The sequence below is a fragment of the Pezoporus flaviventris genome, unplaced genomic scaffold (genome assembly GCF_033815535.1).
Source record: "Pezoporus flaviventris isolate CSIRO_AGI_PZ_B2104156 unplaced genomic scaffold, CSIRO_AGI_Pfla_v1 ptg000036l, whole genome shotgun sequence".
NCBI lineage: Eukaryota > Metazoa > Chordata > Aves > Psittaciformes > Psittacidae > Pezoporus > Pezoporus flaviventris.
Genome location: NW_026892584.1, coordinates 19582822 through 19609459, shown reverse-complemented (window position 1 = coordinate 19609459; position 26638 = coordinate 19582822). Strand labels below are relative to the sequence as shown.

The 26638-nt window shown below is 39.8% G+C and overlaps 1 protein-coding gene across 2 annotated transcripts in view; it reads left to right on the top strand.

Annotated features, from left to right (window-relative positions):
* The window catches only part of STXBP6 (syntaxin binding protein 6), a 119707-nt gene that overhangs the window by 80218 nt on the left and 12851 nt on the right, over positions 1-26638 (top strand). Inside the window, exons 3-5 of one of the 2 annotated variants that reach the window (XM_061463433.1) lie at positions 4360-4404; positions 5801-5931; positions 7694-7859. In XM_061463433.1, coding sequence (XP_061319417.1) covers positions 4360-4404; positions 5801-5931; positions 7694-7859 — 342 coding nt within the window. The remainder of the gene's footprint in view (positions 1-4359; positions 4405-5800; positions 5932-7693; positions 7860-26638) is intronic. The other variant, XM_061463434.1, reaches the window with a different exon arrangement.

Here is a 26638-nt window from a genome sequence, read left to right as displayed (position 1 = left end):
GCTCGCATTCATCACGTGAAGAAGACTTGAAATGTTTTTCCTGAAATTAAGACAGTTCACATACTTGGTCCTTATTCTTTACTACCTAAGTAGGTCAGAAGGTATCCATTTGCTCTATTTTTTTTTTAATCTGTAGCTGCATTTGTCTGATTCTTGGGAAGCTGCTTTGGGAAATGCTGGAAGTTGCTTTCCAGGGCCATACTTCTCTTATAGGACCATGTGGCCTGAGCAGTGGTAGTTCAGGCTACCTTGAAGCATTGCAGAACAGCCATAATACAAGCTTCTACTATCTTTAAGGTTGAGGGATTTGTTATTTAGTGTCCTTTCCCCTCCCTAGTCCCCCTTTCCTTGCTTTGGTAAGAAAACAGGGAGATTTTGAAATGTGGAGGAAAACAATTAGGTTGTTCTTGTGATATAAAGAAAAACTCCTTCAAATGTTAGAGGAATAGAGATAAATCTTCTTGACTTTTGCTTTGAAATTATGTAGGTGAGAATAGCAAATGAGAGTCAGTCCCTGTAGATAACTCCTGATGTTGTCTTTCCATTGAAACTGTACTTCGACACTTGCAAGCAAAAAAAAAAAAAAAAATTAGTCTTGGGTTTCCACAAACTTCTGAGTCATTTCCACAAATTGCTTGTGTTTCATCCTCTGAATACAAAAACTCAAAACATGTTGCACAATTGAGTAGCAATTGGATGTAGAAGAAGAAGTGCCACTATTTTTTCAATGGTCAGAAATTGCGCATCAGCCCAACTGATAGCCATAGCTGACTAGGATTGTGTATGTGACTGTCAGAATTTTAGTCAATGAACTTTTTGCAAGTTTGAGAAATGTTTTCTCCTTGGTGGCTGGGGAATGAAGGGACTTGCAGGATGAGAATTAGATGTAATTGCACAAACAGAAGTCTGGAGGGAGAAGACAGCATTTCAATATGTAACTCTAGAGAACTAGAAAATACAGAGCAGTAATTATCTCTTTCACAGTCTGTTCATAACCTACTTCTTTTCCTTAAGAACTGGCTTGAAAAAATATGCATTTGTACCACAAATGCATAATTTTATCTGTTTCCTAATAAAATCTGTATTGATGTTAAATAATATTTTAAACTAAGATGTGCTGCTGCTCTTAAATTCCCTCTTTTTATTCTGACCTGCTTAAAAGCTTTTTACGAAACTCCTGGCTGTTTTTAGTCTTTCTGTGAAAAGAGTAGTTTTGCTTTAGGGCAGTGTTTCTTCAAGAAGATAGAAAAGATTAAATTCTAGACACAGTAACCATGAAATCACATCATGTCACTGCTATTGAGTTCAACTTTTTCTTTGTCAAAGATCTTTTTTAAAAATATTCAGTGCATTATAAAGATTTCTTTTTTTCCACCATTAATTATTGACAGCCAGCTTGGTGAACTTTGCAACACTGGTTATTTGTGAATTGAGGGATGAGTATCCATTATACAGGATTTGACATACAGGTAATTATGCTGATCTGACATTAGGTTGATGAATAGTTTTGTATTGAGCTACACAGATAGCCAGTGCCTTCAGTAGACTTCTGCAGGCCCACTCAGGTGTCTCAGTCTGTCATTTTGACAGATGAATAATTTTATAGAAAAAAAGACTTTTTTTAATGATCTTCCTTCTTTTGGGGGGGGGGGGGGGGGGCGGGGTGTGTCTTGGTGGTTTTTTGTTTGTTTGTTTGTTTTATTATTTTCGTTTGGTTTGGGTGGTTGGTTTTCTTTTCCTGAAAAGCTCGTGACACAACAGCAATAAAAATTAAGGCTGCATGATTTATTAATCTGTGCAGTGCCCAAAATAAAAAAAATCTTGTTACAGTGTAAGAAGTTAATGCCTGCTTCAAGACTTTGCGCTTTTTAAATTCTGCCTTCAGTTATTAGTTCAGTCATTCAGCACTGTAGAAATACACTGCAATATGACAAGAACTTTTGTGGGGCAGTCAAGCAATTTGTCATAAGATTCCTAATTACCTGGAGTATGAGTTATTAAATGCACAGGTCCAAATTTAAAGAGCATCAAAACCAAACACAGATATCCAGACTCACGACTTCAAGGACAGACATTGCTTTTCTATTTCTGATTAAAATAAATAGAAGTTCATAATGCAGTGCTTTAGAGCTTTCAAGCTGCTGCTCAAGGCCAGGTATTTTGGGGTAGATATTTAAGAAATTAAGCATTTTAGTATTCTATCTTTTCCATTCAAGTAAAGGTACCTTAGAAGACTGAAAAAGTAAAATATATTCCAGACCGCATATTGGGCTTTAGTCTCCCTTAGCATTGTGTGAAGAGCTGCATCGATTTGCTGCTTAAGATGCTAGACATTCATGTAGTACTGGATTCTGGCTGAGGTCTGGAATTCAGGTACATTTGTTTTAGTGTGTTCCACATGATAGCAGTGACTTTTCTGACTTTCACAGCCTTCTCTAAAGCTGATTCTGAACTGACTATTCTGCCTCATGTTCTCTGATCTGCTTTTGAAACATCTCAAATACATGCCTCTCAATGCTTAACAACCTCTTTGAAGCTTAATACTGTAACTTTCTGTTTACAATACAAATGGTTAATCATGTCTTCAGTCCCAGAAGAAATGCTATGTATGTTAATATAGTGTTAAAAATCAAAACCAAAACCAAATCTCAGAGTGTCTTCCATCATAAATTGTTATAGCTGATTTCTCACATTCTTTCTTTCTCTACCAATAACTGTATTCTTTAAAAAATAAAATATAAATAGAAAATAAAAAAGCTTCCTTATTTGCATCTGATGGCACACAGAAGTACCATATGGACCTACCATCTATTGATAGGTTCCAAATAAGTATACTTTGTCCACACTACTACAGGTTCATATTTTGAAGGCATAATGTTAAGTTCTGTTATAAACAAACAAACAAAAAAAGGCAAAGGAAACAGAACAATCCCACCTAAAATTGAAGCATAACTTGAATATTGTCTTTTATTTTCTTAAGGTCAGTAATGTGTGTGGAAGATTTTAGCTAACTCAGCTGAATGACTTGTCAGAGAAGGACATGTGGCTAGGAGCATGTAACTGCTTCCAATTTTTTTTCAGATTTAAGAATATACTTTTTACATGTTTGCAGAGTAGCACCCACTCAGTATTTTGTGTCTAAGTGTTCTAGTTTGCAAAGCAACGTAATGAGCAGTTAATGAGGATGGTTTTTCTCAGCTGCCAAAGGGTTTCACAGAGTTGTAATAACTGCCGTATTACTGTCAAGCTGTCATAGAGTAAATGAAGGTTTTAAAGTGTGTATTGTCAGGTTTTGGGTAGCTGTTTTTTTGTTTGATTTTTTTTTTTTTTGAATGTTTGAGAAATGCTAACTTTCCCCTGAAATAACCAAGACACAAGAGGTGAAATGCAACTAGATCTGTTTAGCTGTGCACAGTAATTGTAAGTGTGAGACCTAAAAGGAAAACTGTTTTTCCAGGAGGATCACATTAGCTAACTTGAGACTGAATTTCTACCTAAAACAGCTGAGATACCCAAGATAATCTCTTCCACTGTAGAGCAGCCCTCTTGGACTCTCCCAGAGTTGCTGTGTGGTGGATGATAGAGAAACAGTCATCTAATCAAGATGTTTTTATAGTTGATCACCAATAGAGTTGGTGAGGTTCAGGCTCTTAATGTGATCTTCTTTTGCTGAAGTACTGCAGGCTGTACTGATGGCTCCAGCTGAAAACAAAGCTGCTGATCACTGGTTATTAAAAGTGCTATGTGAAGAAGTCTGGAGATGGAGGTGTTGAGATTAGATATTTGGTGTTTTAACTCTCATATCTGTAAAATTTATATTTTCACCTTGAAATATGCAATGACCACTGTTTTCAAGAGCACTACAATGTATCTCTTGTAGAAGCCTTAAGAACAATGAGAAGTTTGCTGTATTAAACTTTATTCTCATAACTGATTTTCCATGAGACTGAGGGGGTAAGAGGAGATATAGCACTTGATAAATAATTTGTTTGTCTAATGCTTCCTAGGTTTGAATGCTTTGTTTTGCTACTAGTGTTAATTTTCTATGTGGCTTCTGTATAGTATTGCGCGTATTTTCTTTTTAATACATGCCTCATTCAGCCGTAGATTATTGCCTGTTTATCTTGGTAAAGGAATAATCCACAGACCACAAAACTTGAGCCATTGTTATATAGCCTTCTGTTAATACTGCTTTATAGATAATGCGTGGAACTTGGTCTAGTAGAATGCTATAGAACCTGCCAGAGTGACCATTGGAGTTAACAAAAAAGACATGACAAATGTTAGGGTGTATTTAGTGAATGTAAGGACATAAGTTTGTGGTCTGCTTGTGTAACTTTAAATTTGTTTCCTACACAGTGGTATATAAATTTGCAGCAAAAGCACAACCTGTGTATATACTGTGTAAGTATGGATAGGATGTTGTTATTGTTAGGCTTGGGTGCGTAGGTCATTGAGCAATCGAAGAATCTTTCATGCTAATATCACTTCTTAGTAATATCTAGTCTTTGCGTTTCAGTAGTTCTAATTTAATTTTGCTACTACCTTTCTGATGCTATGTTATTTTCTCTGTTCTATACTGTTTAACGTGTGATTCTGACTTGCATACTGCACTGATTTGGTTCTTAGTGATTCAAATGCTGATGAAGAGACTTCTGGCAATCTTTTTATTACATTCTTATTGTCTGTTCAATATATTGAGTTCAGCTACTTTTTACTTCATGCTTTCTACTTCAGTGTAACTTCTTAAAAACAATTGTCTGCCATGTGGAATATCAGATTTTTTTTTTTTTACCTACTAAAGTTTCGTTGGAAATTAATATTTTGCTTATCAAATTAAGCTCCCCTAAAGGTGTTTGCACTTTCACATGTACAGACACACACACGCTGAACTGAAAATGTATAAGTCTGAGATACTGAAATGGGCTTTTTATATTAATGTGCATTTGTCCTAATCTATTCCAAAGTACATTTAATATCCAGACAGTGATCTCTGCATTGGTAAATTTTCATTATTTGAACAAATAATGAATGAGAACAGTGAGACACATTATTAACTTTTTAACATTATGGAATGATGAGATATTATGCCAATATTTGCTTATTGTATAACTATACCCCTGAGTGCAGAAGTGCATGCAGCATGCATCTTCTGAGTGGGCAGCCTCTTCGCTTTCCTGACGATTTGGGTAAAAGGGTGCATAAAATCAAGCAATCTTATTCAAATCTTGGTTATTTTAAAAGCCTTCTTAAGCTGCTAGTATTTAATAGCAGAGAGAAGTGACTTTTCCAATAATAGTCTTTTTGGAGGGCCGTATCAGTGACGAGTTGAGATGTCTTCTACACCCACACTTTTTTTTGTATGTGTGTGTTCTCCTTTCTTGAATTCCAAGAAGAAATTGAGGCTGAGTGTGAGAAACCTCAGCTAAACAGTGTGGGGAAAAAGGAGCAGTAAGATGATTGTAAAAAAGCAGATGGCAAGACCTTTCTTTTAGTTCTCTTTTTTACAGGGTATTGTCAACTTAAGCTGATAATGCCTAAAATATATCTGATTTTCAGTAGTATAATACTTGTTGGTCATCGTACCATCGTTCTGACAATGGGGAACATGGTTTTCAGTACATTATCCAGAAAAGGGCATGTGTTCTACTGTGCCCTTTCATAATCAGTGACATGTTTACTTTGTGGGACACTATAGAAAATATACCAGTAAACCAGCTACTGTTAAAGTGAACTAAATGTCATGTTCCTGAAACATTAAGCCTATTTCAGTTACATGCTTTTTCTTTTATATGTTTAGTGACAAACAAGAAACCAGCTCAAGCGTCTATTACAAAGGTGAAGCAATTTGAAGGCTCTACATCTTTTGTCAGGAGAACACAGTGGATGCTTGAGCAGCTTCGCCAGGTCAATGGTATAGACCCTAATCGGGTGAGTTTGAACAGTTCTAAAAAAAGAAAATTAAGCTCTCGTATAACTGATTTGTGAGTCAGGCATTCTCTCACTATTCAAAAGGCATCTGGAAAGTTTGGATACAGGTTTAAGTCCAAATTCTCAAAAAAGAAATGTCAATGCAATATGTGAAATAGATTTTTAATGGAAAAGGTGGGAGGAGGCCAAAGCTTACATTCATATGGGTTTTCTTTCTTCTTGCCTTTCCCTACTTTTCTTCCTACTCTCTCTTTGTAAGGACTAAAATAAGAGCCTTGTTTGCCTATAAGCCTCTTGGGGTCCCTTTTGGCATGCAGCTGTGTTGTAAGGTAGAGCATTAAGTAAAAGCAGGGATGCGAGAGGTTACTGAAGTTCAATTTGTGAAATAATGTGAACCTCTCATTTTTTTCTAGTGTAATCCTGTCCTCAGATCTTTCTGCATTTCTTACCCTTTTATACAAAGGGTGGTGGTGTGGTTTAGTTGCCAGTGACATGCAAAAGCCAATTTAGACCAAACCAAACAAACAAAACACCAAAAATAAGACAAACAAATAACATTCCCTCCCCCCCCTTCCCCTTCCCTGGCTAGTTCTGGGATTATTCTTTCAATGTGGAATATACAGTCCACCTTGACCTCTCAAGACAAAGTCATACTAACATGTAATAAGCTCATAAATACAAATCTTCAGTAGTAAATCAGCAAAATTAGAATTTAGGAATGTGGCCTATATTAAGTGATCACAAAATGACTTAACTGTGTTCATTGTACAGGAAATCAGCCACCTAAGCATCCTAACATTGGTGCACCAAATTCTGTTACCACCCAGTACAGTCTTCTGTACAGAAAAGAAGCCCTTTGGCCACTGCCCTGTGAAATGCAGGAGGTGGAATTATATTTTCTCTGGGTAAAGGGACAATGAAAATGAGAGCAATTGAAAATAGATAATGGATATGAGGTTTAGGCCCTTTCCCAGCATCTAGTGTGCAGCTATGTAAATAAGAGATACTTGAGATACTCTCAGATTGAAAGTCCTGTCAAGTTCTTCGACATGTTCCTTTCAAACTTGTCTTGCTGTGAATTCCAAGTATCATCAATTCAAAAAAAGCATTTACTAGATTAATTACAAAATGGTGTTTAGCAAATACTGCTAAATATATAGCAATACTTCTTGCATAAATCCATTTATTTCGGTAGTTGCTGCATGGTATAGAGCTGGGCTGTGATTTCTTCTGGGAGTGCTCTTTTGTTCATGTCACCCTGAGACCTATGCAACACTTTATGATAATATGTTAAACACAATAACAAAACTAAATTGCTATTTGTTTTCCTTCTTTGGTTTGGCATCAAGAGCAGAAGCACATCTTCTTAAAATATAATATGAAAGTAGATTTTGTGCTAAGGCACAAATCCTTGCATAATTCAGAAGACAAATAAGCATGTATTTGTAGAGACATAGTTAAAATCTCATATTTCTTACGAGAATGAGATTCCAATTTTAAATGTTTTTTTGTTTTCAGGTATTTTTTCATAGGTGAATATTCCTCATTAAAAATACCTGCAAGAAAAAGCCTTCCTGTCTGTTCTTTTTGCATCCAGAAATATATGAAGGAAAAATAATCCCATGACAGTCTTGAGTTGCATGACCTTTCTGCTTTTCCAACATAATACTTCTTTAAAATTAATAGATCTGTTTTTCCCAAGTCATTTATAAAACTGGACTAATAGTAGTGTGTGATTTTTATTTTTATTTATTTCTTCTAGGATTCCCCAGAATTTGATCTACTATTTGAAAATGCTTTTGACCAGTGGGTAGCAAGCACAGCTTCAGAAAAGTGCACATTTTTTCAGGTTCTACATCACACTTGTCAGCGATACCTTACAGACAAGAAGCCAGAATTTATCAACTGCCAGTCTAAAATTATGGGAGGTAAGTCAGTTGAAGCTGAAGTACTTGGTGCAGTTGGACACGAAATGATTTGCAAGTGAGTTACTCTGTTTTGAAATGAGCCTAATTGGATCTTGAAATCATGGGTCTGAATATGCTAACTTAGAAGTAAAGTTCTAGGCTTCAGCATTTCTTCATCGAGCACCGCTTCAGACTCTTCCACTGTGATTGCTTCTCTAGTCTTGAGCGAACAACATCCCCTACACACCTTGTGAGAAGTCATTCTCCTCCCTCCTTTTAGCAACCTTCGTTTTGATTTGTCTCCCTACTTTTGTTCATTCAGAAGCATTTCTGGGTGGTTTGAAATACTTCCTACTAAAGCCTGTTCTGCATTGCCATTTCCTCACAAGTCTATGAAAAAGTGGTTATTTCTAAACTTCCAGTAGTCTTTGGGGAGTCACTTTGATCTTGACAGAAATCAGCTTGTTTAGAATTCTGTTATATTTCATAAGTCATATATCTTAAGGTGGATTTCTGGGATTAGACTAAAAAACATCTGGTTAGGAAAAAAAAGTGTGGTCAATATGTGAAATTGGTATTCACCATCCACTTACCAAGCAACAAAAACTATTATTCGGGGAGTATTTTCACATATTTCACAAAATATCCTTTAGGAAAATAAACTGGTTTAGTTGTTCCTTTAGACTGAAATTTCTGAAAAGTCTCCTTTTTGTCTGCTCTTAACCAGAATATTTTTTTTTTTAATTCTTACACCATCTGTGTTCCTCACAGCTGAAATAAGAAATTGTTTTTCTGATTGAGTCTTCAAACTGTAGAAAAAAGTGTAAATTGACCTGGGGCCTTGTTTAGTTGTTGTTTCTCACACACACACACACACACACACACACACACACACACACACACCAGTATACTTCAGTTGTAAATATGGAGAGCCTTACTCAGGTTTTTCTAGTAATTCCTCTCTTATAAATCTAGAATATATTCCTGTATGCTGTTACCAGAACTATATTTTGTGCTTCCACCTTCATATGTTCTTTTATCTGGCTGTTATTTTACCTTGCATCCCTTTGCTCTAAAACACTAAAGGTAAACTTGAGGAAGGGAAAAATCATCTCTACTTTACACTTCAAATACTGACACTGAGGTTACCAGTAGCTCTGGGGTCGTAAGTTAGAACTGTTCTGTAAATCATCCTTTTATTTTACTATTCCCATTCTAAGAAAAAAGGCACAAAGTTTATTGTAAACTTCCTCTTCTCGTTTTTTCCCTTCCATGTTAACTAGTATTTCCTTTGTTTTATTTTTTGTGTGGTGAGGAGGAGGGAGGGGCAATTTCTGCACTTATGGGAGAAGATATCCTCTCTGAAATTTTTTCACTTCATATAGAAGAACTCATTCATATGGAAGCCTTTGCTTGGCGTCTGTTTAGTCATGTTGCTCACTCCCATCCTTCCTGCCAATAAGTCAGTGTTAATAAACCACCTGACATTTCAGCCTCTGAAAGTTTTACTGTTATGTAAGATGGACAGGTCTGAAGTTGAGTTCCTGATTCAGCTGACCCAGATACCAACATTTTGTCCTAAACAAGTGTCATTAGTGGAGGGGGCAGGGGGAAGGATGCCACTGAGGTTCATAGACTTCTGCTTGACTTCTGCGTTTATTTTTGTAACATGCACTAGACCCAGCTGTGTCCCATGAAGCTTACCCATGTTCTTTCTTTTACAGCTTTGTAGCTGGGCTTATTCAGTCACTGCCTGATACCACATGGTGACTGTTTCCATATTCCTTGCCTGTCATTCTGATAGACACAGTCAGTGTGTGTACACACACTCTGTGAAGACTACAGATAAAGTATTAGGCCAGGGACTAATAAGTTTCATAGATACAGTGCTTTTGCTGTTCTTCACACTGCCAACTTTTTCCATGCACTTGGTTACAGGTGCCTTGTACATAAGTTTAAACTTGATAGAAACCAAGTAATAGGTAACCCTACATTCCAGTGACTTTGTGTGTCAGCCTCAAGAAATGTAAAGTCTACAGAAAAGAAAAAGTCCTAATTAGTAAATAACCACTATCAATAATTATAAAAGGCAGTGCAGTCCTCTTGTTGGACATTGTCTTTAAACAGACTATATCATCTTAAGTATTTTAACATCTGCTGTTCCTTTCAATATTCAGACTGATATTCTTAATGCAATGCTAAGTTTTCTATGAAAGTTTCGTATTTATACTATAATTGCAAGCCTTTTTTGTATGTTCATGCATACAGATAAATTCTCACTCAGTTCCGGAAGCATTGTTCTCACACCCATGCTGGTATTTGTTGAAAATGCAGGTAATTAATTATGAAAGAAAATAGATTAAATTAGCTTTTCAAATCATTTTTTTTAATTGTGGAAAAAAAAAATTTTTCTTTCGTTTAGCAATTTTCCTAATGTTTTCATATACATGGGGATGTATTTCACTAATCTTTCCATCATCTTCAGAAGCTTTTGTATTACTTTAAATTTATCTATTGGAACCATGTTGCTTCCAGTTATTGATTAAAAATAAATAAATGTCATAGCAGCTTTGAAATAGAACGGTTTGGGTTGGAAGAGACCTCCTGTTCCAACCTCCCTGCCTGTTCCAACCTCCCTGCCATGGGCAACAACACCTTCCACTAGACCAGGTTGCTCAAAGTGCCATCCAACCTGGCCTTGAACACTGCCAGGGTTGGGGCAGCCACAGCTTCTCTGGGCAACCTGTTCCAGTGCCTCACCACTCTCATAGTAAAGAATTTCTTCCAGATATCTAATCCACCCTCTAATACTTAATCTACCCTCTTTCAGTTTAAAGCCATTCCCCCCTGTCACATAACCACGTGCCCTTGTAGAAAGTTCCTCTCCATATTTGTTGTAGTCCTCAATTAAAGCAGGTCTCCTTGGTAATATGTAATGCTGTGAAGTTAGTTCAGTCACAGGTTTATGTTATTACTCCATTTGAAGCAAATGGAGTAATTAATTGATCAAAAGGAACACCATTCATTGACTTCAGGAGCTGTTCTGCGAGTTGGTAGTTGGCAGGCTCAGACACTGGGGAGGTACCTGCAGTTCTGCTAGTAGTCGTTTGAAGCCCAGGGATGGGTCAGTGTGTATCAAACCCCATTTAGTCAGAGACCTGCAGTGTCAGAGTTCTTATGGAAAGTGCAGTGAAATACTGTCCCACACACCCTGCCACTCATGACTGTCCAGCCTTGGAGAAAACCTCTTGGTCCCCTTATATCCTCGTCTAACCCCAGACAAGACCCAAACCTGACTCTGCTTAACTTTTGAGATCAGACAAAATGGTTGTGGGTAGAACACAGCCTGTGTGTGTGCCAACATGCTGATCCCCATCACAGTCAGCAGGCAGGTCCCAAGGATACCCAAAGGCCATTCAAAACCTTCAGAACTCTCAAACGATGCTGCTGTACTTGTCACTGGGGCTGGTGTAGCTGCTGTGCTTGCCGGCTCTCCCACCACCAGCTTCTCTTTTCCTGAGTCCAGCTCTTCCTCCTCTGCCTTGCTGGGAAATGCTGCGTGGTCTCCTGCATCCTCCTGGGGCTCGGCGGTCAGCTTCCGGGGGATGCTCTCGGCCGTCGCGGGGCTGGGCTCCTCCGTGGGGCTGTGCTCCTCTGCCGCCTTCTCCCTCTGCTCGGCAGCCGCCTCCTTCCGCTCCTCGACCTCCCCGAAGTCCTCCACCGGCAGCCGTCCCCTGGCGGCCTCCGGCCCCGCTCCCGCCGCCGCTTGGTCCCCAGGGCCGCTCTCCCGGGCCGGTTCGGCTGCCGCCGGCTCCCGGGGCTGCTCCCCCTCAGTTCCCCGCAGCCTCACGAAGATGGAGAGTAGGGCGAGGGCCAGGACGGTGAAGAGCAGCCGGACGGCCAGGTACAAGTCCACGGCCACGTCCGTCCCGCCCTGCTGCTGGAGCCCGCCCGTATTACAAGCCATTGCCATAAAGCACAGTGAGACAAGAACCTTAGCCCAAGCCCCACGCTTGATAAACACTAACACAGCAAATACCGGCTCTAAGTAAGTTACAACATTCTGAAGCTGTGAGATCAACAAGAACAACTCTGAGAGCCAATAAATCAGCATTGTGATGAGTGACTATTAATCCGGTCCGATCTGTCGTTATTTCAACCCTTCGTGCCCCACGTTGGGTGCCAAAAAGAACTGTCGTGGTTTAAACCCAGTCAGGTAACTCGTTCGCTCACCCCCCCCCCCTTCTTTCCCTCCCCCTACTCCCAGAGGGACGGAGAGGAGAATCGAAAAGAATGCAACTCCCATGGGTTGAGATAAGAACAGTTTAGTAACTAAGGTATAACACAAATCACTACTGCTACCACCAATGATAATAATGATAAAGGAAATAACAAGGGAAGAGAATACAACACCTCAGCACCAGCCGACCGATAACTTGCCGCCCCCAGCCCCGACCAAGCACTGACCGATACCTCCTCCAACCCTGCAGTCTCCCAGCCCTTCCGGCTAACTCCCTTTTACCTCCTGGGCATGACGTGCTGTGGTATGGAATACCTCTTTGGTCAGTTTGGGTCAGGTGTCCTGTTTCTGCTTCCTCCTGGCATCGCCTCCTCCCTGGCAGAGCATGAGGCTCACAAAGTCCTTGGCCAAACCAAAACATTACTATCACCTCTGTTCCCAGGCCGAAAATCAAAACACTGCACTGCACCAGCTACCAAGAAGGGGAAAAATGACTGCTACTGCTGAACCCATGACAGACAGTCAGATTTCAGATGAAGCATGTCACTTCATCCCTTCCTGCAAGGTAGCATTTATGGTTTAAGTGAGATTCTTACGAACTTTCTGGGAGATTTGAACATAAATATTCTTTTGGGGAGGTTAGTCACTTTAACTTTGTCCTGGGTTCAGCAGTAGCAGTCATTTTTCTCCTCCTTGGTAGCTGGTGTAGTGCAGTGTTTTGACTTTCAGCTCGGGAACAGAGCTGATAGCGATGTTTTGGTTTGGCCAAGGACTTTGTGAGCCTCATGCTCTGCCAGGGAGGAGGGGAAGCTGTGAGGAAGCAGAGACGGGGCGCCTGACCCGGGCTAGCCGGGGAGGTATTCCATACCACAGCACGTCATGCCCAGGATGTAACTGGGAGTTAGCCGGAAGGGCTGGGAGACTGCAGGGTTGGAGGAGGTATCGGTCGGAGCTTGGTCGGGCTTGGGGGGCGAGTTATCGGTCAGCTGGTGCTGAGGTGTTGTATTCTCTTCCCTTGTTATTTCCTTTATCATTATTATCATTGGTGGTAGCAGCAGTGATTTGTGTTATGCCTTAGTTACTAAACTGTTCTTATCTCAACCCGTGGGAGTTGCATTCTTTTCGATTCTCCTCTCTGTCCCTCCGGGAGCAGGGGGAGGGCAAGAAAGGGGGGGAAGTGAGCGAACGAATTACCTGACTGGGTTTAAACCACGACAGTTCTTTTTGGCGCCCAACGTGGGGCACGAAGGGTTGAGATAACGACAGATCTGACCAGATTAATAGTCTCTCATCACAATGACGATTTATTGGCTCTCAGAGTTGTTTCTCTTGATCTCACAGCTTCAGAATGTTGTAACTTACTTAGAGCCGGTATTTGCTGTGATAGTGTTTATCAAGTGTGGGGCTTGGGCTAAGGTTCTTGTCTCACTGTGCTTTATGGCAATGGCTTGTAATACGGGCGGGCTCCAGCAGCAGGGCGGGACGGACGTGGCCGTGGACTTGTACCTGGCCGCCCGGCTGCTCTTCACCGTCCTGGCCCTCACCCTACTCTCCATCTTCGTGAGGCTGCAGGGAACTGAGGGGGAGCGGGCCCGGGAGCCGGAGGCTGCTGAAGCGGCCCGGGAGAGCGGCCCCGGGGACGAAGCGGCGGCGGGAGCGGGGCCGGAGGCCGCGGAGGGACGGCTGCCGGTGGAGGAGGCCGGGGCGGTCGAGGAGCAGAAGGAAGCAGCTGCCGAGCAGCGGGAGAAGGCGGCAGAGGAGCTGAGCCCCGCGGAAGAGCTGAGCCCCGCGGAGGAGCCCAGCCCCGCGATGGCCGAGAGCATTCCCCGGAAGCTGACCGCCGAGCCCCAGGAGGATGCAGGAGACCACGCAGCATTTCCCAGCAAGGCAGAGGAGGAAGAGCTGGACTCAGGAAAAGAGAAGCTGGCGGTGGGAGAGCCGGCAAGCACAGCAGCTACACCAGCCCCAGTGACAAGTACAGCAGCATCGTTTGAGAGTTCTGAAGGTTTTGAATGGCCTTTGGGTATCCTTGGGACCTGCCTGCTGATTGTGATGGGGATCAGCATGTTGGCACACACACACAGGCTGTGTTCTACCCACAACCATTTTGTCTGATCTCAAAAGTTAAGCAGAGTCGGGTTTGGGTCTTGTCTGGGGTTAGACGACAATATAGGGGGACCAAGAGGTTTTCCCCAAGGCTGAACAGTCATGAGTGGCAGGGTGTGTGGGACAGTACAGGCAAGTATCTAGTCCACTGGGCCCCTCCAGTGCTTTGGAAGCATCGGAGATGGAAGGCAGCTGTGTGGAGTCCCCAACAAAAAGCTGCAGAAACTGTTTAAGGGGACAGTGAATTATTTTGAGCCTGGTGGGCCCATGGCTGCCATCAGAGCAGAGATGCAACATAGAGATGGACTCATGATCGAGGGGTGTACTTAGCAATGGACACTATTGCCCAGGTTATTCACGAGTGTGAACACTGCACACATTCTCTCCTGCTCTGGAAGACTGTTACAAGAGATGGAGCCTGACATCATGGACCAGATGGACTCAGCAGCTTTATAGGGACTGGTCTGTGCACTAAGATAAGAGTGCACTGAGATAAGAGTGATGGTATATTGAAAATGTGGGATCTGACCATGACGTGAATGGTATGGAATAAGGGGTGGATAATGTCCTGGGTTCAGCAGTAGCAGTCATTTTTCTCCTCCTTGGTAGCTGGTGTAGTGCAGTGTTTTGACTTTCGGCCTGGGAACAGAGCTGATAGCGATGTTTTGGTTTGGCCAAGGACTTTGTGAGCCTCATGCTCTGCCACGGAGGAGGGGAAGCTGTGAGGAAGCAGAGACGGGGCGCCTGACCCGGGCTAGCCGGGGAGGTATTCCATACCACAGCACGTCATGCCCAGGATGTAACTGGGAGTTAGCCGAAGGGGCTGGGAGACTGCAGGGTTGGAGGAGGTATCGGTCGGAGCTTGGTCAGGCTTGGGGTGCGAGTTATCGGTCAGCTGGTGCTGAGGTGTTGTATTCTCTTCCCTTGTTATTTCCTTTATCATTATTATCATTGGTGGTAGCAGCAGTGATTTGTGTTATACCTTAGTTACTAAACTGTTCTTATCTCAACCCGTGGGAGTTACATTCTTTTCGATTCTCCTCTCTGTCCCTCCGGGAGCAGGGGGAGGGCAAGAAAGGGGGGGAAGTGAGCGAACGAATTACCTGACTGGGTTTAAACCACGACAAACTTCTAATACCCAACAAATACTTTTAAAGTATTAGAATATATATATGCATGCACCCGCATGCTTATGTATGTAATGATACAGATAAGTGCATCATATACATAATGTGTGTCTTGTAGCTAATACACATTTTCAAAAACAAAACAAAAAAAAATACACCAAAGAGCACTTCTTCCCAGTGGAATGAAGATGAAAGAACTTGAAGGGCTTGTTTACAAGCTTATCTTACTGAGACTTACTCCTTTCTAAAGGATAGAAGGGAAGAATGTGAAATTCATGCTGCTCCTGTTTCTGCAGGAAGAGCTTAGGAGATTAGCCACAAGTAAACATTGGGTGTCCCTGCGGAACTACAGAACCTCTTCATTGCCTTCCTCCTTCTACCTCCTCCCCACACACCCACTTCCCCTTACATGCCAGAGCTCTGTAATGTTGTTCTTCAGAACCATTTTTTGCTTTATTTTCATTTAAGTATCATGTAAGGATATAGTAGGGTAATGTAGGCTAGACTGTCTTCTGTAACTTGATTAATGACAGATGATCTTAAGGTCCTTTCCAACCCTGACCATTCTATGATTACAGGTGTGAGTGCTAATTGTGGGAACAAATAACAAATTTAAATTTAGGAAGACTAGCAAGATTCCTCCTATTCGTATCTTGTATTAGGTGTTTCAAGCTTGTCTGTTTAGAAGAGACCTCTCCATAGCTTACCTTCATTCTGGATGTTATTTTGGAGAGGAAAGGCAGGCATTTGAGAGTAGAGGGGTTTTTGACAGAGGTAGGAAATATTTTCTGCTTTTGTCTCTTTCTAGCATACAGTTTCTGATACTGGAACTGGTCTAGTTTGCAGTATTTTTGTGTTGTTATTCGTTGGCCAAGTTTGTATTGCTGTTGCTTTTATGTCAGCCATGTGAAAAACAAATTCTTGACATGACATCAGGCTGATATTGAAGACAAATCTTTCTGGATAGAACCCTCAAATACAGCATTTGCAGCTCTTAGAAGTTTCATTCTGGACCTGTAAAAATAAACAGTTGCTGCCACCTTTAGATACATGTTAGAAGTGCATAATCTTTGGAAAGGAGCAAGACCTCAGGTTGAAGGAAGATGATGACCTTGCAAGATACTTTATTTGCTTGGTTGGTTTTGTTTTAAGCTTTGTCCCGCCTACATGCATTGGTTGTAACAGTCATTTGGTTTTGTCTTGGATTTGGTTTGGTTTGGTTTTTTTTCTTTTTTTAATTCTGCTATGGGGTTTGTTTTTTTGTTTCAGGGTTTTTTTGGGACGATCTTTGCCTTTGTAACCTTTTCTCTAGGACAGCTGGCAAGAGTTATTAATGGGTCATTCTCTTTCTCCTCCAAGTATATATTGCCAGTGTAAGAATGGTAATGAGTACTTCTTTTTTTCATAGACTGCTGACTCAGATTACCCCATTTGAGAGCTAGTGAGCATAGAGTGGTGTTTACCATACTGTGCAAGATTAATGACTGAATAAAGGAGATGAGTGAAACTTGCTGTTAGGCATTAGGATGGGAAGACGCTTGCGCCCCTCCCTCCTGTCAATACCCGGTGTTTGTTGGTTTCAGGTCTTACCTGGTAGCCATTGAAAAATAGTGTAATTTAATGTACTGTTCTTGGAGAATTTCACTTCCAAATGAATTCTGAGCAAAAGAATTTGACACCACCACCACACACATCCCCTCAATCCTGTGACATTCTGTCCCAGCATCAATGCCAGGGGAAGTACATTTGAAACAGAGAAGATAGTTTTTTCTGAAAGGCATTTGTGACCTCTCAGTTTGTGTCTTTATTTTTGTGCTATATGTTTTTCAGACTTTAATTATTAATTTCTGATTTCTGTAATTTTGACTACACTCTAAACTTCAGTCCTGTATTTCAGAGGAGGGGGGGCCAACATCAAAACTATGTGGTGATGTTGAACCCTGGAAAAAAAAATCAAAGTGTGTGAATGTAATTGTCTTGAAAAATTATAGGTAGTATCTCATTTTTGTTCTTACTTGAAGATTTATTAGCACTAAAATAACAAAAAGATCAAATGTAGAAGAAAAAAAAAAGCCACTAAACTTATAAAACCCCTTCCTTTAATGTGCTGCCTATGTAAAAACATTGAAAAGATTAGCTATCTAAAGATTAATATAACCATAATTTTTTAATATAAACAAAGATTGGAAGTAATCTGTTCTCTTGTTCTTCTGATCGTCAGGTGAACTCATTATTATTGAGGCTATGGGGTTGGATTTGTTGCTTAGTTGATCCAGTTTGCCTGTATTACATCCCTTTGGGAAGGTGGTAATGCATACAGCTAGGCAGACCACTGGTCTGATCCCCTGTGGCAGTTCTGTTCACCTCCCTCCTCTATAAATAAAATACAATTGGTTTATAATTCAGTTCTACTGAATTGCTGCAGTATCTGTAGTGCATTCCATCACCAGTGTATTTTGTTTCACTGTGTCTGTACCTTGATAAATATTTGTCTAGGAAATTGGTTTTAAAATGATTGTATTGTTTATTGTGGCTTGCAAGTTATTGCACTGTTTTGGTGCATTCTGCATTAAAAAGTGCTTTTGTGGATGAAAGTGAACAGCTTATAAAAATAATGTTGATAGAGAAGTCAGTTTCTGCATGTCAGTCATGCCATGAATCTGATTCCAGGAGAAAGCACAATGTCACAGTGCTACCTATGACAAGGAAAAGCTTGTGTGGGTCCCATGTTGCATTACAGTGAACACAAAAGATCACATCCTCCAGCTGTAAAGTTACTGTATGCAATTGCCCAGACTCATGAACTAATGATGACGTTTCTAAGAAGTTTACAGCATCGTTGAAATGCTTGCTGTGGGTAGCTGATCTTCTGTGCTTCCCTAAAGAAAATTGCAGATAAATAAGCTGAAGAGAAGTTAGTTAATATTTTTCTTCTTTACTGATTGATTGGGTTTTGCACACCTGAGTTACTACATATTCAGTTTGTCACTCCTGTAAGCCCACCTCAAGGATTACTTGAGGTGCTTCTTACCCCAGAGGTAAATTTATCTTGAATGTAATTTATGCTAATTGTGGCAAAGCTATCCCCTGCCAGTTTGACTCTGATTTGTTTTACTGGCATATCTTTTACTGTTTCACCTTGCATAACTTCATTAGGTTAGTGGTTGTAATAGCTTTTGAAGGTACAACTCTGACTTACACATATTCAGTATATTTGTACATATACAGATGTATTTATGTATAGATAACATATGTTTGGTTAACACATAAAACATGTTTGGTTTTGTATATGTATTTTAAAAGCATATTTGGGGTCATTAGTGATAGCTTAAAATGAGGTGGATACTAGTTCTGTTTTGATCCTGCTCTGCATTAATCAATCAGTGAAAGCTGTCTTCTGATTGCCTTTGCATCTAACCATGTAAGACAAGCCAAAGTTTCTTCCCCTTTATTAAAACTCGTTTTGATCTATCCGTACTCGGACATCAAAAGGTGATGTCTGTGTTCCTAATGACTTCAGATCTATTTGAAATGGAAAACAGAATTGCTTCACTTTTTTTTTTTTTGGGGGGGGGGTGGGGAGGGGAGCTGGATGATGGCCAAATTAGGTCTTTAAAAGGGAAAACTGCACCACCTGAATGACCAGCTGTCTCAGAAATTAAAGTCCCCCTTTTCTGTTCCTCCAGTCCAATAATTCTCACATTTATTCTTTAGGTCACTGTTACTTTATTTAATGAACCTGTTTTTCCCAGTTTGGAAAATGAATGCAAGTAGTGCATCAGTAGTAATAACTGAAAATAAACTACTCAAAACGCCCCTACAGACACACTTTTGTGTGCATCCAAATCCATTTCTTAATATTTATGAGCTTCTTAAATCCTTGAGAATGAACTTCATGTAAATTTATAGCCTGCTTGAGACAAGAAAACTCGAAGCACTAAAGAATACTTTTTCTTAAAATTACAGCACTCCAACAATTTGACCTCAGCTTTTTGTGAACCACAGAGCACTAGTTCACTTGTAATGCGTTGCTCAGAACCACCTTGTGCTTAATGAATTGATACTTTTTGGGTTTTTTTCAGAGTATCCTTTTGTTATTCTTTTGAATTTTGGTTCTTTCCACTTCCAGTCAGAAAGTCTAAGACTTGGTCTGTCTCACTTGGTCTTTGGGTAAAAATCCTATTTGCTACATTTTTCTTAAACAGTTCCTTTCGGAGTCATAAGACAATGACATTACTTAATACTTCATTCAGATGTATAGTGATGTTGCACTTCTTGTCCAGCATTATTTCCATAACTAGTAGGCATTTGTTAGTGTTGACATTTTCAGTCTTCTGTGCTTCTCTTGACACAGATAGGAACAGTTCAGTGTGTGTATATATCCCCAGTGTGTGATCTCACAGCAATGGCTCTTTCTGTTTTGATAGCATAGGTCATTTCTCATCTGAAGGATTTTAGCATCTCCATCTTTGCAGTTCCCATATTGATACAAGAATGTGTAGATGGCCTCGTTTGTATAGTCTTATTTGCTAACATTTGATTTTTTTGTTCTGTTTGTTCAGATGGCAGTGTTAATCTGGTACCTGCATTTTAATTCATAATATTTACGGTATATAGACATTCTCTACCTCCAGACCTTGTGGGAATTGAGGGGAAGGAGGCTAAAGTTATTCAGCAGTTGGGATGTTGGGAGGTGAGCCCTTTGTTCAACATAACCCTTTCCAGGTCACTGGGAGTAGAACTTGCAGATTCAGGAGGCTGGTTAGAGGAATAAAGGAATGGAACTAAAATTGCTTCTTTATGTGTTAATACATAGTTAATTTTGTGTCCAGCAAAATTGAATCTACAACAGAGAAATATTAATTATTGCTGAATTGCTCTCCATGTGTTCATCTCTCTGCTCTATTTCAATTTTGTGTATATAACTGTTTAAACAAAGAAGTCTGCTGCCAATGCTGTTGGAAATGCCCATTCTAATTCTGCTTTCCACCCCTGATTTTAACAGCCATTCCATGCTAGCTTAATTTTATATATCCAGTGTCCACATTTGAATAGAATGTCACTCCCTGTTCTTCTTTTGCTTAGAAGAAAAATCTAGTTTCAGAGTGTCTAGCATTTTTCATCTGGTCTACAAATTAACATTATATGAAAACTTCCTCCTAACCCAGGCTTCAAAACTGTTTAGTTTTCTAACCTGAAAGAGGTAAATTTAAAGTACAGAGTTACAGATGATCAGTCTAGGTAGCAAATAAATAAGAAAATTACTTGAAGCTACTATTTGAAAAATAATGCATAAAATTTAGTTGCAATGACATAATATTTTTATAATTTGTTTTCATGGATTAGCATTATTTTTAATATAAAACATTAAAAAATAGATCATTTTTTATAGTCCTGATGACTTAGACCAAAATGTTGGAGTGTTTGCTGCTCAGAATTACTTACAGAAAGATTGTTTCAGAATGCTGATTGTGGTATGATAGTAATTTTCTAAGTATAGAATTCATTGATTTTTCTATACTTCTTTCTCTTCGCAGTACTTAAACTCATAAAATGCAAAACAGATTGGATCTGCATCACCTTCACTCACTGTAGACTTCAGTGTCTTACAGTCAATGTCTTACATGTAATGTCTTACAACTGTGCAGCTGTAGAACATCCTGAGAGAACAGGCTTGGTGTAGACACCTCTATTTTGATTCCCATGGATAGAATCCAATCTGAAATGACAGTCCCTGAAATGACTTAACTTTCCCATTATTGAAGGTTAGAAGCTGATCCAAGCTACTGAAAGACCAAATATGCTACCTAATCATAGTCGATCCTGTGCTGCTATTGGGCTACAAAAAAATTCTGTGAAGACGTATGTCTCATTTCTTCATTCTGTTAGAAATTTTTCTTCATTAAAATAATACATAGTTGATGGATCTATGTAATATTTTCCATTCTCTCTCCATTACCAGACTATTAACGAAATACAACATCAAATTATTTCTTTCCCTCTTTGCTTTTATTTACATTTAACAAAAATATAAAATGAGAACCTTAGCTCATTGCTGTTTCTGCTTACCAGTGCATATCCTCAGTTCGTACCCCTGTATAAACAATGTTCCATCTTCTGTTTCCTCCTCCCCTCCTTTCCCTTCTAAAGGGATGGTGCTGAAATGATGCTTTTTAAAGCTGGTTTTGTATTTGGCCAGGAAAGTATGGAGGTTGACTTCTCTCAAGTGTTGACTTAACACATGCAGTCAGGAAAGTCATTGCTATTCTGACCTGGACAGGGTTTCAGTTTGTTCCACACATGTTAAGTCAGTAGTATCTTTCAGACTTCCCTTATCTCCTTTCAGGAACCATTGCAACTCCATTCAGTATGAACTTTGTCTCGAAGTTATTTAGTGAGCACCTGGATACTGTGATTGCTCTGCATGGTTCCTGCTGATAATGGTGCAGAAGTGTAGTGTACCTAGCAAATCTAAAAAGCTGACATGGCCAGTGAGAGGAGAGGAAGAAACTGATCTCAGTTGTCAATAAAGCTTACTTGTTTTGTTGTTTGCTGAAGAGGGTTTTGCAGCTAATTAGGATTATCGTTTCACCTCCTGCATTCTTGATAATCAGTAGGACCTTTTAATAAAAGGTATAATGTTAAGGTTTATAAGGTGGGGTTTTTGTTATTCTTAGAAGTAACTTGGAAGCATTTGTTTAACTCCCAGGGTATAGATATTACTTGACTAGTAGCAGGAATAAAATATGCTCTTTCCTCATATGAGAACTGAGATATGTTAAACTCAGCTCTATTTTTGGACTGAAAAGTACAAGATTACAGATATGTAAAAAGAATTTGTATGCAGTTGTAAATAATCAAAAGCAATGAAGTGACAAACTAGGATTACATTAGAACATGGTGTAACAGTATAAAATATTCTAAATTACTAGAATTCATGTTATAGGCTTCTTTTCAAACATTGCAAATCAGGAAGAATGAAAAATATGGAGTCATATTTTAGAAGTTTATAGAGGTTTAAAGAATGCTTATAATACACTGTTTTTTTTTTATGTTATTTATCTTGTATGCTTTGGACAAAACAACAGATCAGATGGATTTTTAGTCTACAAGTGTTTCTGCTTCAAAATGATACACCATATTTGCCTGCATTTTTCTATTCACAGCTGTTCTTGGCCGCTATTTGCATTAATGTGTATTAAAAGATTCATTTGTGTTGGAAGAAATTGGCTATCCCACAGGGGAAACTAGTGTAATGAGTCTTAATTTGAGATCACTTGTTACTCTGAAACCTGTGTTATTTTCCTGGGCAGAATCAGATTTTTATGAAGGTGAAAGAAAGATTGATCCGTGACTTGAGAGTTCAGCTAATCTTAGTTTCGCTTTTACCGATCATGCAGTAAGTGCAGAATATATTCCACTTACATCACAGCAGTCATCAGACTTTGATAATTAATGCTTCTTTTGAAGGTTATAAACTTTCCAGATTTACGTACAAAGACCTACATAAGTGTTTTGTTTACTTTCAGGGAAGGCAGAAGTCCATGCAAATCCTCCCGTCCAGGATGAGCTAGGAGACTTCTAGATTTTAAAGTTCAAATTTAAGTTGGGAAGTACATTATCCATGAAAGATAAATAGAGAAATTGATGTTCAGATTTAAGTTCAGGTTCAAGTATTTCAAAATTATAATTAATAAATCCAGTAAAGATGCTACTTGCTATGTATGTTTTGTCTTTCACGTCACTTAGTCATCCTTTCTGGCTGGTAATTTAAAAACTGAAATTATCTAGAGAACATTCCATTCATGTGATACAGGAATTGTAACACGAAAGTTGTAAGAGGGAATTACAAGATTGTAGTCACAGAAATACTGTTTCTGTAATCTGCTTACTGACTTGAGCTGTTTAATAAGGTTCTCGTGTGGCTATTTGAGAGATCAGAAAGCTTTTATCCATTTGGTACTTTTTAGCAGCAGTTTCCTCTTTTATTTGAAATAGCTCCTGAATGAGGCCCTCAGAATACCAACACATGTGTAAGGATGTGTAGCAATCACTTGGCAGGGAGGTGAATGTGGTATAGAAGAAGGGGAAGAACGTAATTGTCCTGTTAACCTTTATGATCAGCTGTGAAGTTACAGTAGTGATGGAAAGCCTTGGACTAATGGTAGGTTAGGCCAACGTGCCCTGAAGATAAAACAGGATTTTTCTAAACAAAGGTACTGCTTACAGTCACTGTGTCAATGCTGTTGATTTTGCTTCTGGTTAAGCAGTGTTAAATCTGTTTGAGAAACATAATGCACTAACCAGCTAGAATGGAGGCATGGAAGACATGGACTCTTCATTAGGGATGGTAGTGATAGGGCAAGGGGTAATGGGTTCAAACTTAAACAGGGGAAGTTCAGGTTAGATACAGGGAAGAAGTTCTTTACTGTCAGGGTGGTGAGGCACGGGAACGGGTTGCCCAAGGAAGCTGTGAATGCTGCATCCCTGGTGGTGTTCAAGGCCAGGTTGGACAGAGCCTTGGGTGACATGGTTTAGTGTGTGTTGTCCCTGCACATGGCAGGGGAGCTAGAACTAGATGATCTTAAGGTCCTTTCCAACCCCAACAATTCTATCATTCTGTGACAGTGTGTGAACAGATTTGCGCTTCCAAATCAGGTAGGTGATTTGAGAGTTTGCTGTGCTAAACCTGAAGGTACTCAAGCAGCAGGAAATAGAGGGGGAAGAGATTCCCTGGTGTGGGTTTATGCTAAAAGAAGTGTCAATACTTCAGTGAATTTCATTTGAAACAAAACAAAAAAAATTTCATCTGGAGATGTGGAAGCCCTTTGGACTGCCTTGACAGGGAAAATGTGAATTAAACTTTGGTTTAATTAGGTTTTGGCTGGGATGGAGCTCATTTTCTCCATAGCAGCCAGTATAGTGCTGTATTTGTCATAACCAAAGCTATGTTGATAATACTCCCATGTTTTAGGTGAGCAGTGCTTACGCAGTGTCAAGTCCTTCTCAGTTTTTTGTTCTGCCTGCCCCCAGCAAATAGACTGGGAGGGGACACAACCAGGGAAGCTGACCCAAATTGACCAAGGAGGTACTCCATGCCATGTAACAGCATGCTCAGCATGTAAGAACTAGGGGGCAGCTACCTTACCCCAGGGTAGCCGTTACTCGGGGGCTGTGGTCTGCTCAGGGACTGGCTGGGCATTGGGCAGCTGGTGGTGACTACTTTTCCATTGTTTCCATCATTTTCCATCATTCCGTCCATTGTTTTGTTGTGAGTTGTCCTTGTCCCTGTGTCACATTACCTCCCCTCGTGCTTCACTTACTAGACTGTTTTTATCTCAACCTTTGAGTTTTCTTGTTTATGCCCTTTTGCTTTTCTTCCCTCATGCCGTGGGGTGGAAGTAATCAAGCAGCTGGGTGAGGGCATACCTGCCAACCAGGGTCAACCCACCGCAGCCTTTCATTCAAAGTAGATTTTATTTCATACTAAAAACAACTCTTTATAGTAGTCACTGCTTTTTTATCCTATATGAAATATTTCCTCTTTTTGAATATTTCTTCTGAGAAAAAAAATCTGATTTTGAGTAGAATTTGGATGGATATTTCAGCTTGTGCTAATGAAGAGATGTAGGAAATACAGGATTTTACTTGCTGGTAGAAATGTCTGAAAGGTATCAAACAAGCAAAAAAAAAAGCCACAGACAGTTGGAGATTTTGAAAAGATGCTAGATAACTATCCCTATACATTTACCTTATTCTTAGCCTGTTTTGAATATGCTGATTACTGTGATTTTCTTAAATGTCCATCAATTTTTGTTACACAACATCTTCAAGAATTTTCTTGGAACCTAATGAACATTGAAACCAGATCAGACCAAAATCTGTTTTGTCTTTGGCGGCAGTCATCGCTTCATATTTGACAAACAGAATTACCAATTTCTAGTGCTTTTGGAGAGAGAGAGGAATACATGTCCTAAAGGGAAGGTTGTCTACCTGTAGCTAGACTGATTAAAGTGGAAGTAAATTGAAATAATGTGGGCATATGGAGTGTTACTGTTGGCAAGCACTAGTAACTGTAACTCGGGATTGAGACTTCTTGTGACTAGTTCTAGGTTTTACGAGTCCAAAATAATGTTGTAGGAATTGTCTGATTTCTGCTGTGTTCAGAAACACTTCAGTTTTCCTGTGGGGCAGATCCCAGGTCTCATCCTTGAACATGGAGAGAAGTTTTGCAGTGGGGCTGCTTGTACCCTAATAGATTCAGGGAGGTTTAGGGAAGCCTGCTTCAGGGGTGTTCATGTGCTGCAGACTGCAGAGCCTGATTACTTGCAAGCTGTTCATCAGCACTGCCGATGGAGATATTTAGTTGGAACAAGTACAAATTCCCACACAGCAGCCCACACTAGAGGATTTCTTCCCTCTTAATTTCCTGCTGCTTGAGTACCTTCAGGTTTAGCATATCAGGCTCTCTCTGACAGAGAGAGAGAGAGCTTAGCAGAAACAGAATGCTAAAATAGCAACCCTTCACTGATAAAAAGACAGAAAAGGACATCGAGTTTAAAAAGAAAAAAAAAATTTGACTGATACAAGCTGTCATAATGATTTATTTTTTTCTTCAGTCTATTGGAAGTTTTTAAAGTAGCAGTGAATGAGTTTAGTATCAAAGAAATACTGTGCAACTTTGCTGTGCAGTAATTATGGGTGGTTGGTTTTCAAAACCTTTTATGAAAACCAGGATGGAGGTGGGTAAGAAAGAGGAAAACAAATAACAACAACAGAAAGACTACAAAACCCCAAACCAGTTTCAGACATGCAAAGGTCTGTAGTAATTTTTATCAAGCCTGAAATTTGAAAATTAATGACAAGTAAGAATTGCCATATTATGTGTAGGACTGAAGATTAAATGAGGTTTTCATGAGTTTGAATTCTATATGCATCCATAGAGAAGCTTTGATATTTAACAATTATTTGAACCAGGCAATAATTCTATGTTGAAAACTTCAATTTCTAGTTAACTTGAAATATATTTTTTATCTTCTTAAGGCTATTGATCAAATCCTTGTGAAAAAACTTTCTAGCAGAGAGCAAGGATTGTTGGCACCAGAGATACGTTAAAAGCAAACTGTTCCTGACCAGCTTCTCTTCTGTGATGATGAAGTGACTGGCTTGATGGATGAAGAGAGAGCAACAGATGTCCTTTCTCTTGACTTCAGCAAGATAGTCAACACTCTCCTCTAGCATCATCATAGCAAAGCTGGGGAATTAGAGACTGGGTGGGTGAACACCAAGGGGAATAGTCAAGACAATGGTAATCAGTTACTATTGGC